At 40.5% G+C, this 19,758-nt stretch overlaps 1 protein-coding gene across 1 annotated transcript in view; it reads right to left on the reverse strand.

Annotated features, from left to right (window-relative positions):
* zeb1b (zinc finger E-box binding homeobox 1b) overlaps nt 1–14,736 on the reverse strand; it is a 217,183-nt gene extending 202,447 nt beyond the window's left edge. The window contains 1 exon segment of the mRNA XM_034172362.1: nt 14,597–14,736. Within this exon segment, the coding sequence (XP_034028253.1) occupies nt 14,597–14,654 (58 nt within the window). The 5' untranslated portion in view covers nt 14,655–14,736.
* Nucleotides 14,737–19,758: the final 5,022 nt, after the last annotated feature.

The following is a 19,758-nucleotide window of genomic DNA, read 5'->3' on the forward strand; positions in this document are numbered from 1 at the left end:
CCAGGCATGCATGGATGCCCGGGTCAGGGGGTAATCGCAGCACCCCTGGCTACTGTGTCTTCACCCCCCAAATAAAGGATAAGCTCTAGAAGTGACGAGGGTGCAAGACCACGAGAGAAGTGGGTGGGTTTTCTTCTTACTTGGCACTTTCAGATTAAGCTGATGAGGAAGTTGGTAAAATGCAGTGAGGCAAATGAAACACTTCCTCACCAGCTCTTCAAACAACTTTTAAATGCGTACAGACATCTTCTAAAACACTGAAAAGGCCCAAACCCGACCTCGGTGCTCAAATGTCTCGAGGTGGGTGCGAGCTAAAAGTGTCAAATATAAGTTAAGTATATAGTTTTACCACAACAATAAAAACACTCCTCAACCTTTAATCACAGTCTAATACTCGGTATGTGACAGATGATTCACCAACATGTGAGTGGGAGATGGCACAGAAACAAATTAGGGGAGGAAGCAAAACAAGACTGGCCTCATGACACTTCAATGAGCAGCAAGACTTCATACGCAGCTTGATAGGTCTGTCTGTCTTTGTTTTGTGTTGTGGTCACTGTGCAAATTAAAGGATACCAACACAGGCCAAAATAGGAGGTTCAGTGGTCCTCAGCAAACCCTAACCTCTAGTGCTGAAAAATGAAGCCCACATGGAAGTGCTAAATCTTGCAGTTAATTGGATGGACAGTTGAGGCTGGCTCTGAAAATAAGTCCCTCCCCTATTCACACCCATGGTAAAATATCCAGCTTTGGGCTTAGTTTCTTTGTTCAGGTACAATGATAATACAGATATCTTGAATTTTGGAAACCTCAAAATTTCTGAGCTGGATATGCAGTAGTTTTTAAGGCATCACATACCAGTGATGAAAGTGGGCCATGAAAAAAAAACTGAAAAGTTTTTGGCAAGGGCCAAAGGCCCGAAGCCCCTGGTGGGGGGGAGTTCTCCTCCCAGAAAAATTTGAAATCTCAGATGCATTCTGGTGCATTTTGAGGTCTATTTACCCACCAAAAAAAAATCCTCCAAAAAATAAATTTTTTTGGTGCGTCAGGTCAATTTTTGCCAGTAGACACTGACATCTACTGGCCAGTAGACGGACCAGCCAACCACTGATGTCAGGAAACTAATGTACCCATAATGCAATGCGGCATGTGTGTGTAAATGCTAAAACCTTCAAAATTACTGCATTACTTTAAAACTAAAACATATAGCTGATATTTTCACTTTGTAAAACAACAGACGCGATGTTAATTTCACTAAGTTGTCCGAAATTGCTTTGTTTAAAGTTATAACCATAAGTCAAAACTGTCTGCCTGTGCAAGACTCCAGTGAAATGACCAGCAAACTTGGACCTCCATCCAATTTTAATAGTGTAGGTAAATCCATAACAGAAAAATGAAAGTGATTGAGGCACTTTTGATGCAAAATGTACACCACACGGGCTTTTCAATATTAAATTCAAATGTTCACAAAATTTACAAACTGGATCACACTCAAATATGGGAATAATTGGGGTATGTTTAAGAGATAATGTAAAATATACATTAAATGGGGGTTTCAATGTTAAATTTAAATGTGCCCAAAATCTGTAATCTGGATCAGATCTGGATCAAACTTTGTCAGCCAATAAATGATACCATCTTATGCAACACTCTCAAATATAAAAGATATTCAATGTTTTTGGAGAGTTATGAATTTGTGAAAATTTGTTCTATGTTAAAGATAGTGATTTTTCCAATTTTTCAAGATTTTTCCTAGCTTTGAACTTTGGCTTTGAAAATTGAATCAGTTTTTGCGTGTCAGGATATGAATCCTTTGTAAAAATGTAATAACGATACATAAAAAATCATGTGTTCCAGACTGTTCAGCAACAAACAGACAAACAAACAGGGGCAAAAACATAACCTCAGCCCAGCTTAGTTGGCAGAGGTAAAAAATCCTAAACACCTGTGCACAAGTTGCTTTGAAATGTTGTTGTGAAAACATTACCCCAACTACCCGTACATGTACACAAAGCCATCTAACAGCCCTGTTTATTTTTTTGCAAAGAATGTTAATACCGGCACATTCCTCTATTCCCAAATTGCAGCCTAAATGACTATTACAGGCAGCGGCTGCCATTCCTGAGGGGACGCAACTGGAGAGACGCGACAAAAGAAGCCGTGGTATATCAGTGATTGCAAACACCTGTTGTCCTGCTGGCTGTTAGCGCCTCAGAGTTTACAGCGGGGAACAGCGCTCACCTTAATCTCAGCTTCCCCTGTTACCTGGTAAAGCTGCTGGGAGCAACAAGCTGAACACCGTTTGAGCGCTTAAGACCTCAACCAGTGGCCACTAAGAGTTATTTTTTTTACATTTGAAATGCTGAACAAGAATTTAGCATAAAACAAATGATCAACTTTTTTTATTCTGAATGAATCTTTGAACACATCTTTAGTTATGTAGCAGTTTGAAATAATATTGTCCCAAAATGCTTAAAACATGAGAGAAAAATACAAGTTCAATTTTTACAACTTTAGTCACATTGTGAACAATCAAGACTGTCTACTACTGCGAGAAGTCCAGTTTCCCAAATAAGTATGAAAAGAAAATGCACAGGTACCATGCGGGCACCGGCAGTAGAGTTCAAAGTGAACTCCAAACCGGTTTTCTGAAACTAGGCCTGTTGTGACAATCGATACATCGACACTGTTCGATATAAAAGATGAACATAGTCATTTTGCTGGCCTCAATATATTTCCCTTTACATGCGTGTTTGTTGTCACCAACATTCCAGCGAGTCACGCTGCTTCTTTTGTCCCTGTCCGTCTGCTGCAGGAGGGGCTCAAGGGGCTACACACACAGAGTGAGCAGCGTGCCACAGTAAACAGCTGGACCGACTGCAGAAAGTTTTGAAGAGTACATGGACTTGATTTCAAAGCCATATTCCACAGCAGGAACATTTCAGTCAGTGAAGTTGAACAAGCGAGAAGAACCTAATGCGAATGAGCCGGTACGTCCACTTTGCTTGGAAACAGTAACAACCAAAACTGGAAATACAACCAATTTGAAAATGCACCTTAAACATCAGCATCTCATCCAGTTTTCCCAACTGGGAACAAAAAGTGCAGCATAGCGTTTAGTTAGTTAGTAGCCGCGTATTCGGTTCACTCCGCTGCACTGTTCAGTTTTTTGCCTTGCAAACCTCACAATTTTTGTTTGAAATCCTGGGTTTATTTTTTTCATATTTGCCACTTTTTGACAACTGCAAAATGTCCAAGTCAAAGAGTAAGTCCAAATGAGACAGAGAAACTTCACCCCTTGCAGCATCTGTAACTATACCGAAGATTAGTCTTATGCTGGAAGACCACAGAGCTGCGCTATCTGCAGATTTTAAGCCTTGTTTTGAAGGTTTGTTGTCGAAGATGAACAGTGTCCAATCGGCAGTTTCTGCCTTTTCATGGGTCAGACTGACATGAGGCACTTTGTGGTGTGTGTGTTCAGTGCCTTCTCATAATTAATTCCCTTTTTTTCTTCCCTTGTGATATTGTTGAGTGTTAACTTTGTTGATCGAGCACAACCTGTGCCGAAAGTGTTCCTGTGATCGTTGAAGAAGGAAGGGGGGGGGGGGAGTCCACTCAAGGACATTGGCAGAGTTGTCCAGAAGCCACTCCTTTGATATCTTGTCTGTGTGCTTAGGGTCATTGTCCTGCTGAAAGATGAACTGTCACCCCAGTCTGAGGTCAAGAGCGCTCTGGAGCAGGTTTTCATCCAGGGTGTCTCTGTACATTGCTGCATTCATCTTTCCCTCAATCCTGACTAGTCTCCCAGTTCCTGCCGCTCAGAAACATCTCCACAGCATGATGCTGCCACCACCACCACCGTGCTTCACAGTGGAGATGGTGCCTGGTTTCCTCCAAACATGACACCTGACATTCATGCCAAAGATTTCAATTTTTGTCCCTCAGAGTCCTTCAGGTGTCTTTTGGCAAACTCCAGGCAGGCTGCCATGTGCCTTTTACTAAGGAGTGTCTTCTGTCTGGCCACTCTACCATACAGGCCTAATTAGTTGAATGCTGCAGATATGGTTGTCCTTAAGGAAGGTTGTCCTCGTTCCACAGAGGAATGCTGGAGCTCTGACAGAGCGACCAACGGGTTGTTGGTCACCCTCCTGACTAAGGCCCTTCTCCCCTGATTGCTCAGTTTAGATGGTCAGCCAGCTCTAGGCAGAGTCCTGGTGGATCCAAACTTCTTCCATTTACAGATGATGAAAGCCACTGTGCTTATTGGGACCTCCAAAGCAGCAAAAATGTTTCTATACCCTTCTCCAGATTTTGCCTCATGACAATCCTGTCTCAGAAGTCTACAAGTAATTCCTTTGACTTCATGCTTGGTTTGTGCTCTGACATGCACTGTCAACTATGGGACCTTATATGCAGACAGGTGTGTGCCTTTCCAAATCATGTTGAATCAACTGAATTTACTCCAGGTGGACTCCAGTTAAGTTGTAGAAACATCTCAAGGATGATTAGTGGAAACAGGATGCACCTGAGCTTAATTCTGACCTTCATGGCAAAGGCTGTGAATATTTATGTACATGTGATTTCTTAGTATTTTTTTTAATTTGCAAAAACCTAAAAACAAATAAACAAACAAAAAAACTGCCAAACTTTTCCACATTGTCATTATGGGGTATTGTGTGCAGAATTCTGTGGAAAATATGAATTTCAAACATTTTGGAATAAGGCTGTAACATAATAAAATGTGAAGTGAATCACTGTGAATACAATAAACTGAATGCTTACCTATAAATGTAGCTGCACAGCATCTCAGACAAACTGATCTTCCTTTCCATCTGAGTCATTCTTGTTTTAAGTACTTGGGAGTAAATGTAACTCCTTTATTGTCCAGTATAAGGTCAGCTTTTCAAAAATGAGCTAATTTACCAGTAACTCTTACAGGTAGGACTAACATCGTGAAAATTAATATTTTACGCAAGATATTATATCAATTTCAGTGTTTTTGCTTTGTGCTTACCCAAAACCTTTTTCAAATCTATAGATCAAATGATTTCCTCATTTATATGAGGAGATAAAACTCCAAGAGTATGCAAATCATTACTTCAAAAATGTTGGCTCAGTGGAGGTCTATCATTAGCTAAATTGATGTTTTATTGCAAACTATTGTTTGGGTTAATAGGGTTCTAATAAGGAATAGTTTCACCATCTGTAATGCTTAGTTATCATGTTACAGAGTAACATATGTCACAAGTCATAGAATCCAATGGACATCGATCTGGTTTAACCTTTACTTTGGAGACTAAACATTCAACACAGTCAAAACTATTTCATTTATTCATCCTTTTATTTCAACCAATAACTTGCATCACTTTTTACTGAAATTGGAGCAACTTTAACTTTTGACCCCTGTAATAGAAACTGACCTTTTTCACCATTTTTGCTGTTTTTACCCCATAACTCCAAAACATTGTCAGAGATGGTCCAAACTATACCTTTTTGGAATCATTATGATCAGACAATTAATGTAGTTTTCAACATGACTGAAGCATTTTTACATCTTGACCTCTGTGTAATTCTTCATTGACGCCTAGCTGGCTACAGCCACCACCCTGGAATGGTTATCATACATTTTTTGTGTAGGCCATGGTACACTGAGGCTGGATTCTAAGTGTCGTTTTGTCAACTTATGTGGTACCGATTAGGTCAAAATTGATGACTGGCTCATAGACTATTGGTATCAGTTAGAAGCTCAGTCCTGTTTGTCTACCTCTGTCCCTGCCTTATATCAGACTGGAAATCAACCAATCAGAGAGTGTGTAGTGTCATAGCCATATAATAATATCAATTATCGTGATATTTTCTATCGTGACATCATCCAGCAAAACCTGTTATCGTAACAGGCCTGTCTGAAGCTATACATTGCATAGAGTACTTATTAACACATTATTTTATTATATAATCACTTATAAAGTATATTACGAGTGATATTATGAAAGTAATGCGGTGACTATTTGCCATGGGTGACACCTGCCAGAAAGAAACTGGCTGTATCTATCTCCTAAGATTAGAACAAGGTTGATGTAAACTGGTATGTGAGGAAAATACCCTGACAATATTTCAATAGTGATACATTTGAACAACTATTGTACTAAGAATTTTTCTGATCTTATTCTATCGTTATTTTTAGTGGACTGTGGATTTTCACCGTGTGATTCGGCTGCCTTGTGTACTCTGATGGATTAACCTTCTAAAACTGTTTTTCCAAGAATATTTCTTAGAAAAAAGTAAAAAAAAAAAAAAAAAAAGCAATCATTTAAGGTGAGTAGGGTACGCAGACGCTTGATCACTAATGATGATTTAGTATTATATAGGGGTTGTAAAAAGTACACTTATCCTTTCAGTTTGTGAAAACACATTCTAAGAGGGCTTCAGTCCATTCACACACAGGTATCTAAGTAAGAAAAGAAGCACTTTTAAACAGGTAAAGACAAAATTAAACAGAACACATAATAATATGAAAAATGACATTGGCAAACAAAAGATGCACGCCTCCCCAGAGGTATGTCTCTGCTAACTGTCAGAGGAGTATCATCATAATTTTGACTTAGGTCCCTATTTATGTCATAAAGCAAGAATAAAACATGGTGGATACAAGAAAAACCTCTCCCACAATGTTACAAAAAAAGTAGATTTGAATTGCTACCAAAACTGTTTCAAATGTTGCCCAAGAAATATTTGTATACAACCATTCATTGTAATATGGAAATGTTTTTATTTATTTATTTACATTTTTAGGCTAGTGTCCATAAGATGAAGAATCAGCCTGAAACAACCACATAGCCACTGTCCTCAGAGAGATAAAATAAAATAAAACAAAGTGAAGTCAAACCACATCAATGAATAACTTGTTGCATAAAGCCTTTTTTTCAGAATTCACACTTAGAGGCCAAGAAAATTTAAAAGACAGATGAAACATTGCAATTAATTTATGAAGCACGAAATGACAACATAAATCATCTCAAAGCATTATACACGGGCAAAGTCTAGACACAAGACCTTGTGAGCAAACACACTGTTGACAAACTCCATCTGCATTCATTATTATTATTATTATTATTATTATTAGGGCCCAAGTGAAGACAAAGTCATCCTCATGAGGACCCTATTATCATCACGCTTATTATTATTATTATTATTTATTATTATTCTTTATACTTTTCAAGCCCCAATTTCACCCCTTTTCCCATGCTCAAAAACTCACCAAAGTTTGCAAAGTCAAGTTTCTATAATGAGTTGGAATGGTGCGTGAGTCCAGAATGTTTTTAGAACCTTAGACCTCAAGAGTTTTAAGAAGAAGAACTCAACCTTTTTATTTCCTGTTAATTATGTGATTTTTAAATGTTAATTTACTGTCTTTAATCTATTTATAAAATATTTAGGTTCTTGTTATCATATATTATTATTATCATCCATATTATTTTATTGGTAGTATTTTATTATTACTTCTATTTTGTCATTTGATTTTTAAATGGACCACAATGAAAATAAGTGTTTTCACTTTTTCTGTCATCCATGTATTTTTAAAGTACTTATAATTATATGATGTACTTACATTGAACTTCCTAAATAAAATCACGCATGCACACGTTTAATATATAGATGATTTAACGCCCCCTTGCTGGAATGGTGTGTAAGTCCACAATATAATTATCAGCGTCCATTGTTCGGTGTTGTTAGCTAATATCCATAGTTTCTCCAAAAATATTAGTTCTATCAATGTTCCATTTTGGCGGTGTTCATCTTTCACCCAAAATACATAAGCGTACCAAACAGCAAATGTCAACTCTCCCCAGTTTGTCTGTCATCGAAGTTAAACACACACACACACAAACACACAAACAAACAACTTTTTGGCTTTTCTGCATTCTCCCACAAGCAGGTGCTTTTATTTTTACACACCCACAAACACAGACGTGGCAGAAGACATCAAATACACTACACTTCTCACTTATGGTAATGGCAAAATGACACTTAACTCGACTGACTAAACCAATTGAACTACAAAAACACAATAAATCAATAACACTGTTAAACTAACATGAACCACAATAACAACATTTAAAACCCCAAACTCCCATGGTGCACTGCAGCACAAAGTCCATTGTTCACTGTTGTTAGCTAATATAATTAATTTCTCCAAAAATACTGGTCCCATCAGCTTTCTGTTTTCAGTGTTCATCCTTGACCCAAAATACATGACCATATCAAAGGCAAACATAAGCTCCCTCCAGTTTCTCTGTGATCGACATACACACGCATGCACACAAGCATACATGCACACAGAGGCCACCTGTGTGTGTGTGTGTGTGTGTGTGTGTGTGTGTGTGTGTGTGTGTGTGTGTGTGTGTGCGCGTGAGAGAGAGAGAGAGAGAGAGATCGACAGTGAACATAACTGATACATGAACAGATCATGACAGTAAATGTTGACAGTCACTTGGAGGTTGCAGTGAGTGGAGGTGGTGATATGTTTTTACAAAATCACTACATTCTCACACACTCCTGTTTAAGAAAACAACCAAAGCACAGTGATGGCACCATGAACCTGCAGCATCACCAACAGCATTTCATCCACCTTAATATCAAGTATGTTACATGATAGCTCATCAGTCCTGTCAGAGGCATTAAAGCAGGCCAATGGACCATAATAAAAATGAAGAAAATAACAAGCACCAAGGGTCTCTACTAAATTACATAAATATAGGAGTGCCATTGTGTAAAATTATTTTTCAGAACTATAAGTTGTGTTCAACAGTAGAAATTCTGTCCTTCCATATGTTCTTGCAGCAAATCTCAAAACTCTTGAAATAAAATTTTTATATGTTAATACTCGAAGGTCAAAGCTCTCAGACATGTAAAGATGCCTTTTTAAGTGAATTTTGGATTTCAATTAGGAAATGTACCACAAACCCTGAAATGCTTACATCTCCCACTAGATAGTGACAAAAGCTGCTTAAATGTGTGGCAAGGTCTTGACTGTTTATTGATTTGAGAAGTTAACTTTTGGCAAAAATACACTTGACGGACAGCCAACAATCAACTTACAATTGTGTACAGTTGTAAATGGGCAACTTACTTGTTATTTACATTTTGCAATCAGACTTGATTTTATCCTTGCACATGCTGTTTGATGAACATTTTCCTCTACTTGCACCCACCTTGTGTGTGTGTTTTTTTAAGAGCTGACGTAACGTGAATTTCTCCTCTGTGAGATCAATAAAGTTTATCTTTATCTTTAAACATACTAAAAGTCCCACATTTCCATGTTTGCATGTGGATACTGGTCTATTATCATTACAATTTTGGCCATCTTTACATTTCTGTGATATATGTGATGGAAGTCCATATTTAGACTCCTGCTTACTCTGTAAGTGATCAGTACGACACACCCACACAGTCCGTGGGAGCTTCCAGTGTTGACAAATGAAGCCATTGCCTAAAGTGTCCAATCTTGCAATTCCTTGAGTGGCCACTTGTGGCTGGTTAGAAAAGCAAGGTGCTCGCTATAGAAGCACATGTTAAAATCCCCAACTTTACAGTGTAATAAAATTCACTCGGGCAGTGGTCCTCTTCATCACTCATAATTTCTTTGTTCGCTTTTTGTTTTGTTTTATTTTGCGCTGTGAAAATTGCAAACAAAGTTGCAAATCTGATACACATTCCAGACCGGAAACCAGCCAATCAGAGCATGCGTACTGTTATAGCCATATAATAATATGGCTTATTATGTGGTTAAGTTAACTAATGGACCATCTAAGTCAGAGGTCTCAAACTGATGCCAGAAAGAGCTGAGAGGGTGCAGGTTTTCTTTGCAACCATCCACTTCCACCAGGTGATTTCACTGATTAACCTCACGTTGAGCAGATGGAATCAGTTAATCAGTTTCTCTTTTTGCTCTGTATGCACCACTCTGCATTTAAACATTAGTGATTGATCTCTGCTCCCCTCCACAGCATGTCTTTTTCCTGGTTCTCTCCCTCCAGTCCCAGCAGAAGACTGCCCCTCCCTGAGCCTGGTTCTGCTGGAGGTTTCTTCCTGTTAAAAGGGAGTTTTTCCTTCCCACTGTCGCCAAGTGCTTGCTCACAGGGGGTCGTTTTGACCGTTGGGGTTTTTACGTAATTATTGTATGGCCTTGACTTACAATATAAAGCGCCTTTGGGCAACTGTTTTTTGTGATTTGGCGCTATATAAATAAAACTGATTGATTGATTGATTGGCAGTGATCTCCACTGAGACAGAGAGACTTTTAAACCTGAAGGAAGAAAATGTCAACTTCTACAAACAAGTCAGTGATGCTTTTGTTCAGAAGGAGCGGCACATGTACTTCATTTATAAGTAAAGGTAAGGCCATAATAGCGTTTTTTTTAATTAAATGTATTTTTGTGCACTGCAGTTTGTGTGTGTAAAGAATGCTGATATGAGATTTTAAACATAACCCGTTAACTGCTGCCAATCAAATGGTGAATAAGCAGCTCTGTGGGGTTTATACTGTATGTTTGTAAATCTGATTGTGGTAAAGTCAGTGCCTCACCAGCCATCAACCTCACCGCACGTCACATACACACACACACACACACACATATATATATATATATATATATATATATATATATATATATATATATATATATGATGCCTCATATGTTAAAATATAAGTGGTCAGAACACTGCTCACACATGGTTTTTACTTTTCAACACAATGTTTATGACAACTTTTCCAGTACAAAGTTATTGTAACGGGTTTTCATTATGAGAAGTTGTGTAAATATTCATGGTGGTTCCATGGTGCAGTGGATGCAGCAAAGCCCGACACTAGAGCATGCTCCCAGAACTTGAGTTGACTATATACAGTGCATCTGAAGAGTATTCACAGCACTTCAGTTTTTCCACATTTTGTTGTGTTACAGCCTTATTCCAAGAGGGAGAACATTTTTCCCCTCAAAATTCTACTCACAACACCCCATAATGACAACATGAAAAAAGTTTTTGAAATAGTTGCAAATTCATGAAAAATAAAAAAGACTAACAAATTGCATTTACACAAGATAAGATAAGAAAAGCCTTTATTCATCCCTCAATGGGGAAATTTCAGTGTCACATCGCAGCACAGAACAGTAGGAATAGAAGGGCATGCAATAAAACAACAAGCATCTCTTAAAAACAAGAAATAAAAAAATCACTGAGTGCTGGGTAAAGCTGAGGCTACCATTGTTCAGTTCAATGCTGCACTGCCGGGATGATATACACTGTCGGGGTGTGAGAGTGATCAGGTAAAATGACTTCAGCGTGAAATGTACGATAAGTTACTCTGATATTTACAATATGGGCAGGTTAAAATATACGTAATATATATATGTAATATGTAGTGTAATATATGTAAAGTGACTTGAGTGCACCAAGTATTTAGACCCTTGCTCAATACTTTGTTGATGCACCTTTGGCAGCAATTACAGCTACAAGTCTTCTAGAATATGATGTTACAAGCTTGGTGCACCTATCTTTGGGCAGTTTTGCCCATTCCTCTTTGCAGCACCTCTCAACCTCCATCAGGTTGAATGAGGAGCGTTGGTGCACAGCCATTTTCAGATCTCTCCAGAGATGTTCAATCGGATTCAGGTCTGGGCTCTGGCTGGGCCACTCCAGGACATTCACAGAGTTGTCCTGAAGCCACTTCTTTGATATCTTGTCTGTGTACTTAGAGTCATTGTCCTGCTAAAAGATGAGCCGTCTCCCCAGTTTGAGGTCAAGAGCGCTCTGGAGCAGGTTTTCACCCAGCATATCTCAGTACAGTTACCTTCATTGTCCCCTCAATCCTGACTAGTCTCCCAGTTCCTGCCACTGAGAAACATCCCCACAGCATGATGCTGCCACCACCATGCTTCACTGTGGAGATGGTGGCTGGATTCCTCCAAACATGACACCTGGCATTCACACCAAAGAGTTCAATCTTTGTCTCATCAGACCAGAGAACTCTGTTTCTCATGGTGTGAGAGTCCTTCAGGTGCCTTATTGCCAATTCCAGCCGGGCTGTCATATGCCTTTTACTAAGGAATGGCTGCCGTCTGGCCACTCTACCATACAGATCTCATTCTTGAGTTGTTTGAGAGATGGTTGTCCTTCTGGAAGGTTCTCTTCTCTCCACAGAGGAATGCAAGAGTTCTGAGAGAGTGACCATCAGGTTCTTGGTCACCTCCCTGACTAAGGCCATTCTTCCCTGATAGCTCAGTTTAGACAGGCAGCCAGCACTAGAAAGAGTCCTGGTGGATCCAAATGTCTTCCACTGACAAATGATGGCGGTCACTGTGCTCATTGGGACCTTCAAAGCAGCAGAAATGTTTCTGTACCCTTCCCCAGATTTGTGCATCGAGACAATCCATTTCTCGGAGGTCTAGAAGACAATTCCTTTGACTTCATGCTTGGTTTGTGCTCTGACATGCACTGTCAACTGTGGAACCTTATATGTAGAGACGTGTGTGCCTTTCCAAATCATGTCCAGTCAACTGAATTTATCCCAGGTGGACTCCAGTTAAGCTGTAGAAACATCTCAAGGATGACCAGTGGAAACAGGATGCACCCGAGCTCAATTTTGAACTTGAAGGCAAAGACTGTGAATACTTATGTACATGTGATTTCCTAGTTTTAATTTTTAATAAATTTGCAAAAATCTAAAAAAAAAAAAATAATAATAATAATAAACTTTTGCAAATTGTCATTATCGGGTATTGTGTGTCAAATTTTGAGGAAAAAATGAATTTACTCCATTTTGGAATAAGGCTGTAACATAACAAAATGTGGAAAAAGTGAAGAGCTGTGATGTGTTGTACTCAACCATTCTTCATCCATCATTGTGTTCTCTGTATTCATTTTTAGAGTGACAGATGAATCTGGTGATTGTGTGTCAATGGCAAATAGTTTGCATGACTCATGAGTCAGGTAGGAGGGGCCCCTAGGAGAATTCTGCTTAGGGTCCAAAGAGGTTAGCTCCTTAGCCCACAGGTGACACGTGCAAATGAGCAGCTGATACCAGCACAAAGGCTACAAATCTGTTAAAATGTCTGTCCTGGTTTATGCCCACCAAAACACCCTAATGTACGTGTCTGTGTGTGTGTGTGTGTGTGTGTGTGGTGGGGGCAACGTGTCAAAATCGAGCAGATCATCACGATTTACTGTTACCCAAACAAGACAAAAGCTCTTCTTACAAAGTGTCTCAACTGCAAAGGAACCACAAAGACGTTTAAATCATAACATGGTGGTGAAAAGCATTACTGTGAGTATTATGGCTGATGTTAATGTCATATTTGTGTCAACAGCGATACGTTTTAAAGAAGAAAACGAACGCCGTTTAGAAAGTCCGACGGGCCCATAGGAACCGGGATTCCCAGCTCGCGCGGATCCGCTGTCCTTTTATGGGCTGCGCTCGCGCAGCACACACAGGCAGCGCGTGAGAACCCCCCCCCCCCCCTCCCCCTACCATGTTTCTCCACCAGAGTGATTCAACGGTTACTTCACAGTTAAACACTAACGGTAACCTTTGTCACGTACTTCACCGTCAGACGCCGACGTTTAACTGTAACGTTTAGCTCAAACAACAGCGATTATCTGGAAATTTATTGCCAAATCTTAACGATCACTTTTCGAGCAACAACGTTAAACAGTAACTTAAACATTAAAGAGCGACGTTAAACGGGAGCGTTCAGCGGTTATTTCACTTTAAACACCAGCATCTGCCGACCAGCTTCAGCCGTTATGTAGCAGTTTCTCGCCACAGCGTCTAACGGTATATTGTTCGGCAGTTACTTTCTATCAAACAAGCAACGTCTATCGGTGTGAGCCGCATACAGATGACAGCGAAATTAAACAACCGCGGTGGGGGGCGCACACAAATGAACAGCTCCGTTATTTCTCGTCAGTACACCGACTAAAAGCCTGGCGGATAAAACTGAACTTATTTCGAAGCAGGTACGGAGCCGGATTAAAACAGGTTTTTTTTTTTTAGGTTTTTTTTGTCTCGTGCGGCGCAGCAACAGTGTCCAGTCTACCTGTCGGATCCTAGTGCGCAAAAAGAACTAAATAACTGTCTGACAAACACACAGATCTGTTCACATCGTCAAAACTAAGCCTTTTTTTTAAAGCGCAATGTCACAAGCGCACCAAATCAGTTAAAAACCGTTTTCTCCTCTGAAACATGTCCAAGTTTGACGGTGGTCCTAAAAACTCGACAGAGTGTGTATAAATCAGAGAAGTGGTTATAGATAAAAAGGGTCAAAGTGCAGAAGCGTTAATAAAAAAGAGCTAAAGTGGAGACAAAGGTGGTCCGCTCAAACAGGGTGAGGTGCGCATATAAACGGATAACGGTCTCCACCGGACCGCTAGGCGGAGAGAGAGACGCGACCCAGGTATAACGGTCCACCACAGGGCTGGAATACACCGCTCACTTTCCACTTCCCGGCACTTTGTGGGAGTAAAAGCCGGAATTTACAGCCTGCCAAAGTTTTGTGAGACAGAACAGCTTTGCGAAAGAAACATGAAGAAGTCCACTCACCGCTGTTCCTCCTCGGGTTTGCCTGCTTTCTGCGCTTACACCTGGGGCCATCCGCCATGATCCTTTCGTTGTGTCTAACTGCTGCCGGAGAGTCACCTCCTCTCTCACCCCTCTCCCCCCGATCCTCCTCCCTCCCTCCCCCTCACCTCCCCTTGTCCGCACCTGGTTTACGACACTCCGCTTTACGACATCACCTTCCCGCACCTCCCGACCCACGCTTGAGGAGTGGAGCGCTGGAAGTGAGAGGAGGCGCAAGTGCATCATCTGCACCTCCACAGCTGCGTGTGCGCGCAAAACGCAAACAGCACTGCTCTGCAAATATCAGTCCGCAAAGTGACAACACTTTGATTACCTGTAAGTAACACAGACAGGGAGAGATGGCCCAAAACATAAAAAAAACAAAAAAAAAACTTGTGTTTGTTGACAAATGTGATCGAACCACAGAGTTAAATATAAGGTCATCTAACACCTGCACGTGACTCTGTGCCCACTGCACTCTGGACAAAATAACCACGTGGATAAAATTCCAAAACTCTGACTCTTTAAAAAGAGATCTTGATAACTTGTGAGGTGTTATTAGACCTTTGCAGAGTGCATTATGACGCTGGTGGAGAATGGAACAGCAGAGCGCATACATCCACCAGACAGACATTCTAGGCTTTTGCGCAGCATATGTAGAGAGCTATGTGATGTCATAAAGTTGGGGTTTGCAAATGAATAAAAAGGAAAAAGGGAAGAGCAGTGGAGCAGTGTTCTTACCTCCAGCAAAAACAAACAAACAAACAAAAAACAAAACAAAAAAAAAAAGATACAGGGTTCAAAGCCCACACTTGGTTGTCTTGAACATCAAGAGTTGCTTCTGAAATAGTGTGGGTGTAGAACTTTGTGCCAAGTCAGCATGTACCCATACGCAGCAAAAGAACTCAACTTTAGATAAAGTTGAGGCTGCGGCCCGCTCTGTTTACTAATAAAATGAATTTAAAAGGGTAAAACATATAAGTAACATACTATGCCAGTATGCTAGCCATACAAAAGGGATAAGTGCGTCTTAAGTCTGGACTTGAAAGTCTACAGAACTACAAAACTACCGAATCTGACTGTCTTATTGACGTAGAGACGTCATTCCACAGAACAGGGGCACAAAAGAGAAAGCTCTGTGACCCACAGACTTTTATTCACCCTAGGGACACAAAGTAGTCCTGCACCCTGAGAATAAAGTCGCTAAATAAAGAGAATAAAGTACCTGAACTGGTACGTAGGGTTTAATTAGGTCAGCTAAATAGGGAGGTGCCAGTCCATGAACAATTTTATACTTTAGTAGCAGAAGCATAAAATCTGATCTCACAGGGACGGGAAGCCAGTGAAGAGATGCCAAAATGGGTGTAATGTGGTCAAACGTTCTGCTTCTTGTCAAAAGTCTGGCAGCAGCATTTTGAACCAATCAAGATTTGTGTGTAGTGTTGACTTTTAGCCTTAATTCAAAGGGTTTATAAAAAATATCACAAATTACAATTTTATACAAGTCTCTCCATTTTCAAGGACCATAAGTAATTGGACAAAGTAAAAATATGAATTCTTGTACTCTATACAGTGATGGGCACAGTTCCGCTAATCTGCTAACTGCTAATTAGCAAAGCTAACTTTTTCATTAGTGTATTAACTTTTCAGCTAACTAAACCAGCAGCAGACCAATTAGCTTCAGCTAAATTTAGTTCCACAAACTTTCAGTCCAATAACATGTTTTTGCTGGTAAAGAGATTAAAGCTTAATGGTCAAAAACATTTGTAAACCCTAAAATCATGCATGTTAGTTCCTGTCTGTTGTGTGTCTGCGACAGTCAGGCCGCTCTGAGGAGCTCAGCCACTCCACTTTGCGCACTCTGCCTGCCTTCACTGTGCATGCATCATTTCAGAGCATCAGCAGCGATGATTATTACTGATTATTCAATCCAATCCAACTTTATTTATAGAGCACTTTAAAAGAACAATAAAGTTGACAAACTGCTTTCCAAATAAGACATTAATAAAATACAACACAAATAAAAAAAAAAATTGTAAAAAAGTGACCAACACTAGAACATGAACAATTTTGAAATGCCTTAGAGAAAAGATGTGTGTTTAAGCAAGACTTAAAAACCTGTATTGAAGGTGCCAGCCAAACATCCAAAGGCAACTCATTCCATACTTTGGGGGCCACCACAGCAAAAGCTCGGTGTTTCAGTCTCGACTTAGGGACAGCAAAAAGTAACTGGTCAGCGGATCTGAGAGACCTTCGAGGGGCGTATATATGTAAGAGGTCTGCCAGATACGTATCGCCTCATTTCTGCTTAAAACTGCACTCCAGTTATCATTTATCTCAGCGAAAGATATCTGAAGCTTTTGTAAAACAATCATTTCTGCATAAATTCAGCATTATTACATAATAAAAGATGAAGTGATCAGAGTTTGACAGCAGCACCGGAGTCCTGTAGTGTAAATCAGTAGTTAGTGTGTCTGCTTTAAAGACAGAGTGTACATACAAATCTTTACTTTTTTAAAGTGAAAAGACACTTAATGCTGTATTTTTATGGAAAGAGAAAACTTAGGGCCCCTTCACACATAGTGCGAATAAGTACAACTCAAGGCGATTCACGGCGAAATAGCTCGTATGAGTGACCCACAAATCATCTCGCCGATGGGCAGGCATGCATGATCCCGTTGCGACGGTTCATGCACACGACAGTGTCTTTCGAGCAGGAACACAGTGCAAGCAGCTGCAGCTGCTCGCACAGCTGCATCACCTCATCCCACTGTGTTCCATGGGACGAGGTGATGTGGAATAAATAAAAAATAAAAACCAGCCGCTGTGGATCGCGCTGCGCTGTGGATTAAATAAAAATAAAAACTAGCTGGTACCTGTGGAACCACATCACGCCACTGCTGTGAAAAAAAAATGCCACCCACGGGATTCATACCTGCACTTCACTGATTGCCAGTCCAAAACTTTACCACTGAGCTACCGTCACTGGTCTATAAATGGTGTGGGAAAATGCCTGAAATCAACAAAGCGATGGACATATTTTTTTTTAAATAATACCACACACCATAGAAAAACACAGCATTTCATTGAATCTCTCATCAAGTATGATCGTCTGTTCCTCTGCAGATGACCCATGGTCACAGATGTACAGTCATGAAATGACATGAATGAGAAGCAGGGTGGTCTGATCATGTCCACATCTGCTGGCGCTGTGTCCAGCTGGCGCCAAGTGCGTGTCCTGCCTGACACACATGTCTTGTGGACGGCGCACTGCAGGACTGACACCGCGTCATGTAGAACAGAGCTCATGTGGGTGACGTGACAGTCAGTGCTCTCTTACTGCAGCCTGTCGCCATAGCGATATGTTTTTATTTATGTCCACCATGAGGACAGCAAACAGACACATGCGCATCACAGTGAGCAGTTATTAGTCCATGCCTGTCCAAACACAGTATGTGTTGTCCAGCCATGCCATCCAGATCCACAGCTCCCCACAGCTGCTCCTGTCGGCGGCCACACCTCCTGTCACTTTAGCGCACACACCAACTCAGTGTGTCTGTTTGCAAAGCGACACTCGTGGAGCACTTAGACAAATTTCACATCCAGCCTGACAGTGATTGTCTGCAGACTGTTGTCATGTTAATGGTGCGACTGGCCACACATTTTCTAAGTGCCATGCGAGCAGTGTTAGATGTGCATGCGTGCATGTCACCTGGAATTTGGCAGACACCTGCTATGAGAGTGTTCAATGGCTGCGCACAGCGCACACACTGTCTTTCAGCCGCCGCTTGTGTGTGCACATAGTTCTAGTAACAGGTGTACGAGGTGTTGGATGCAGCTACGATTTTTGTCATGGAAACTGGCCCGAATATGCTGCTGATGGTGTTGAGCTTGTTTGCTTTCTTCACCTCCAGATGGTCTGGTCGCTAGCTGGTAGGCTTCAATCTGTGTTTTTTCAGTGTTGTTGAGATACAGTATTTATGGCAGCCCAGTCTCATGTTTTTTTTTTTTTTTTTTCGTGACAGATTTTTTTTTTTAAATCACTTAACCCTACTAATTCACCCCACCCTAACCATAACCACCCCTGACCCCCCCGCCCCACTTCACTTTTAATTTCGTGCAACCATCACGAAATGTATTAGAATGAATTTGTGCTGCCGTGATGAAAATGAGGTGCTTTTTGTGACAATATCATGAACCAATAGATTAATGTATATTTAATTAATGTATATTTCGTGCTGCTGAATCAGGACATGCCGTGAGACCAGGTTGTTTATGGAGTACATTCATGTCTGACTTGCTTTTTCTAATCGCGTTTTTAGCTTCCTGGTTTGTAAAGAAAATATGCGTTGCGAACTGATTGTCACGGAAACCGGCCTGAAACACCAATCAGAGCCAATCAGAGCACGCATAGCGTCGTAGCCATATAATAATGCAGTTTACTGCTTTTTATAAAGACGATGACCGTGTTTGGGATTTTATTTTTTATTTATTTTTCATTCATTTGTTTTGAGTTTGTGAATGCAGCTTCATTAATAGTTTTGCTTTTTTAGCAATCCTGTGAATCACTAAACTAGTATTTAGTTGTATAACCACAGTTTATCATGATTCCTTCACATCTGCGAGGCATTAATTATGTTGGTTTGGAACCAAGATTTTACTCATTTACTAGTGTGCTTGGGGTCATTGTCTTGTTGAAACACCCATTTCAAGGGCATGTCCTCTTCAGCATAAGGAAACATGATCTCTTCAAGTATTTTGACATATCCAAACTGATCTATGATACCTGGTATGCGATATATAGGCCCAACACCATAGTAGGAGAAACATGCCCATATCATGATGCTTGCACCACCATGCTTCACTGTCTTCACTGTGAACTCTGGCTTGAATTCAGAGTTTGGGGGTCGTCTCACAAACTGTCTGCGGCCCTTGGACCCAAAAAGAACAATTTTACTCTCATCAGTCCACAAAATATTCCTCCATTTCTCTTTAGGCCAGTTGATGTGTTCTTTGGCAAATTGTAACCTCTTCGGCACGTCTTTTATTTAACAGAGGGACTTTGCGGGGGATTCTTGCAAATAAATTAGCTTCACACAGCGTCTTCTAACTGTCACAGCACTTACAGGTAACTCCAGACTGTC

This window comes from Thalassophryne amazonica, chromosome 1 (genome assembly GCF_902500255.1).
Source record: "Thalassophryne amazonica chromosome 1, fThaAma1.1, whole genome shotgun sequence".
Lineage (NCBI taxonomy): Eukaryota > Metazoa > Chordata > Actinopteri > Batrachoidiformes > Batrachoididae > Thalassophryne > Thalassophryne amazonica.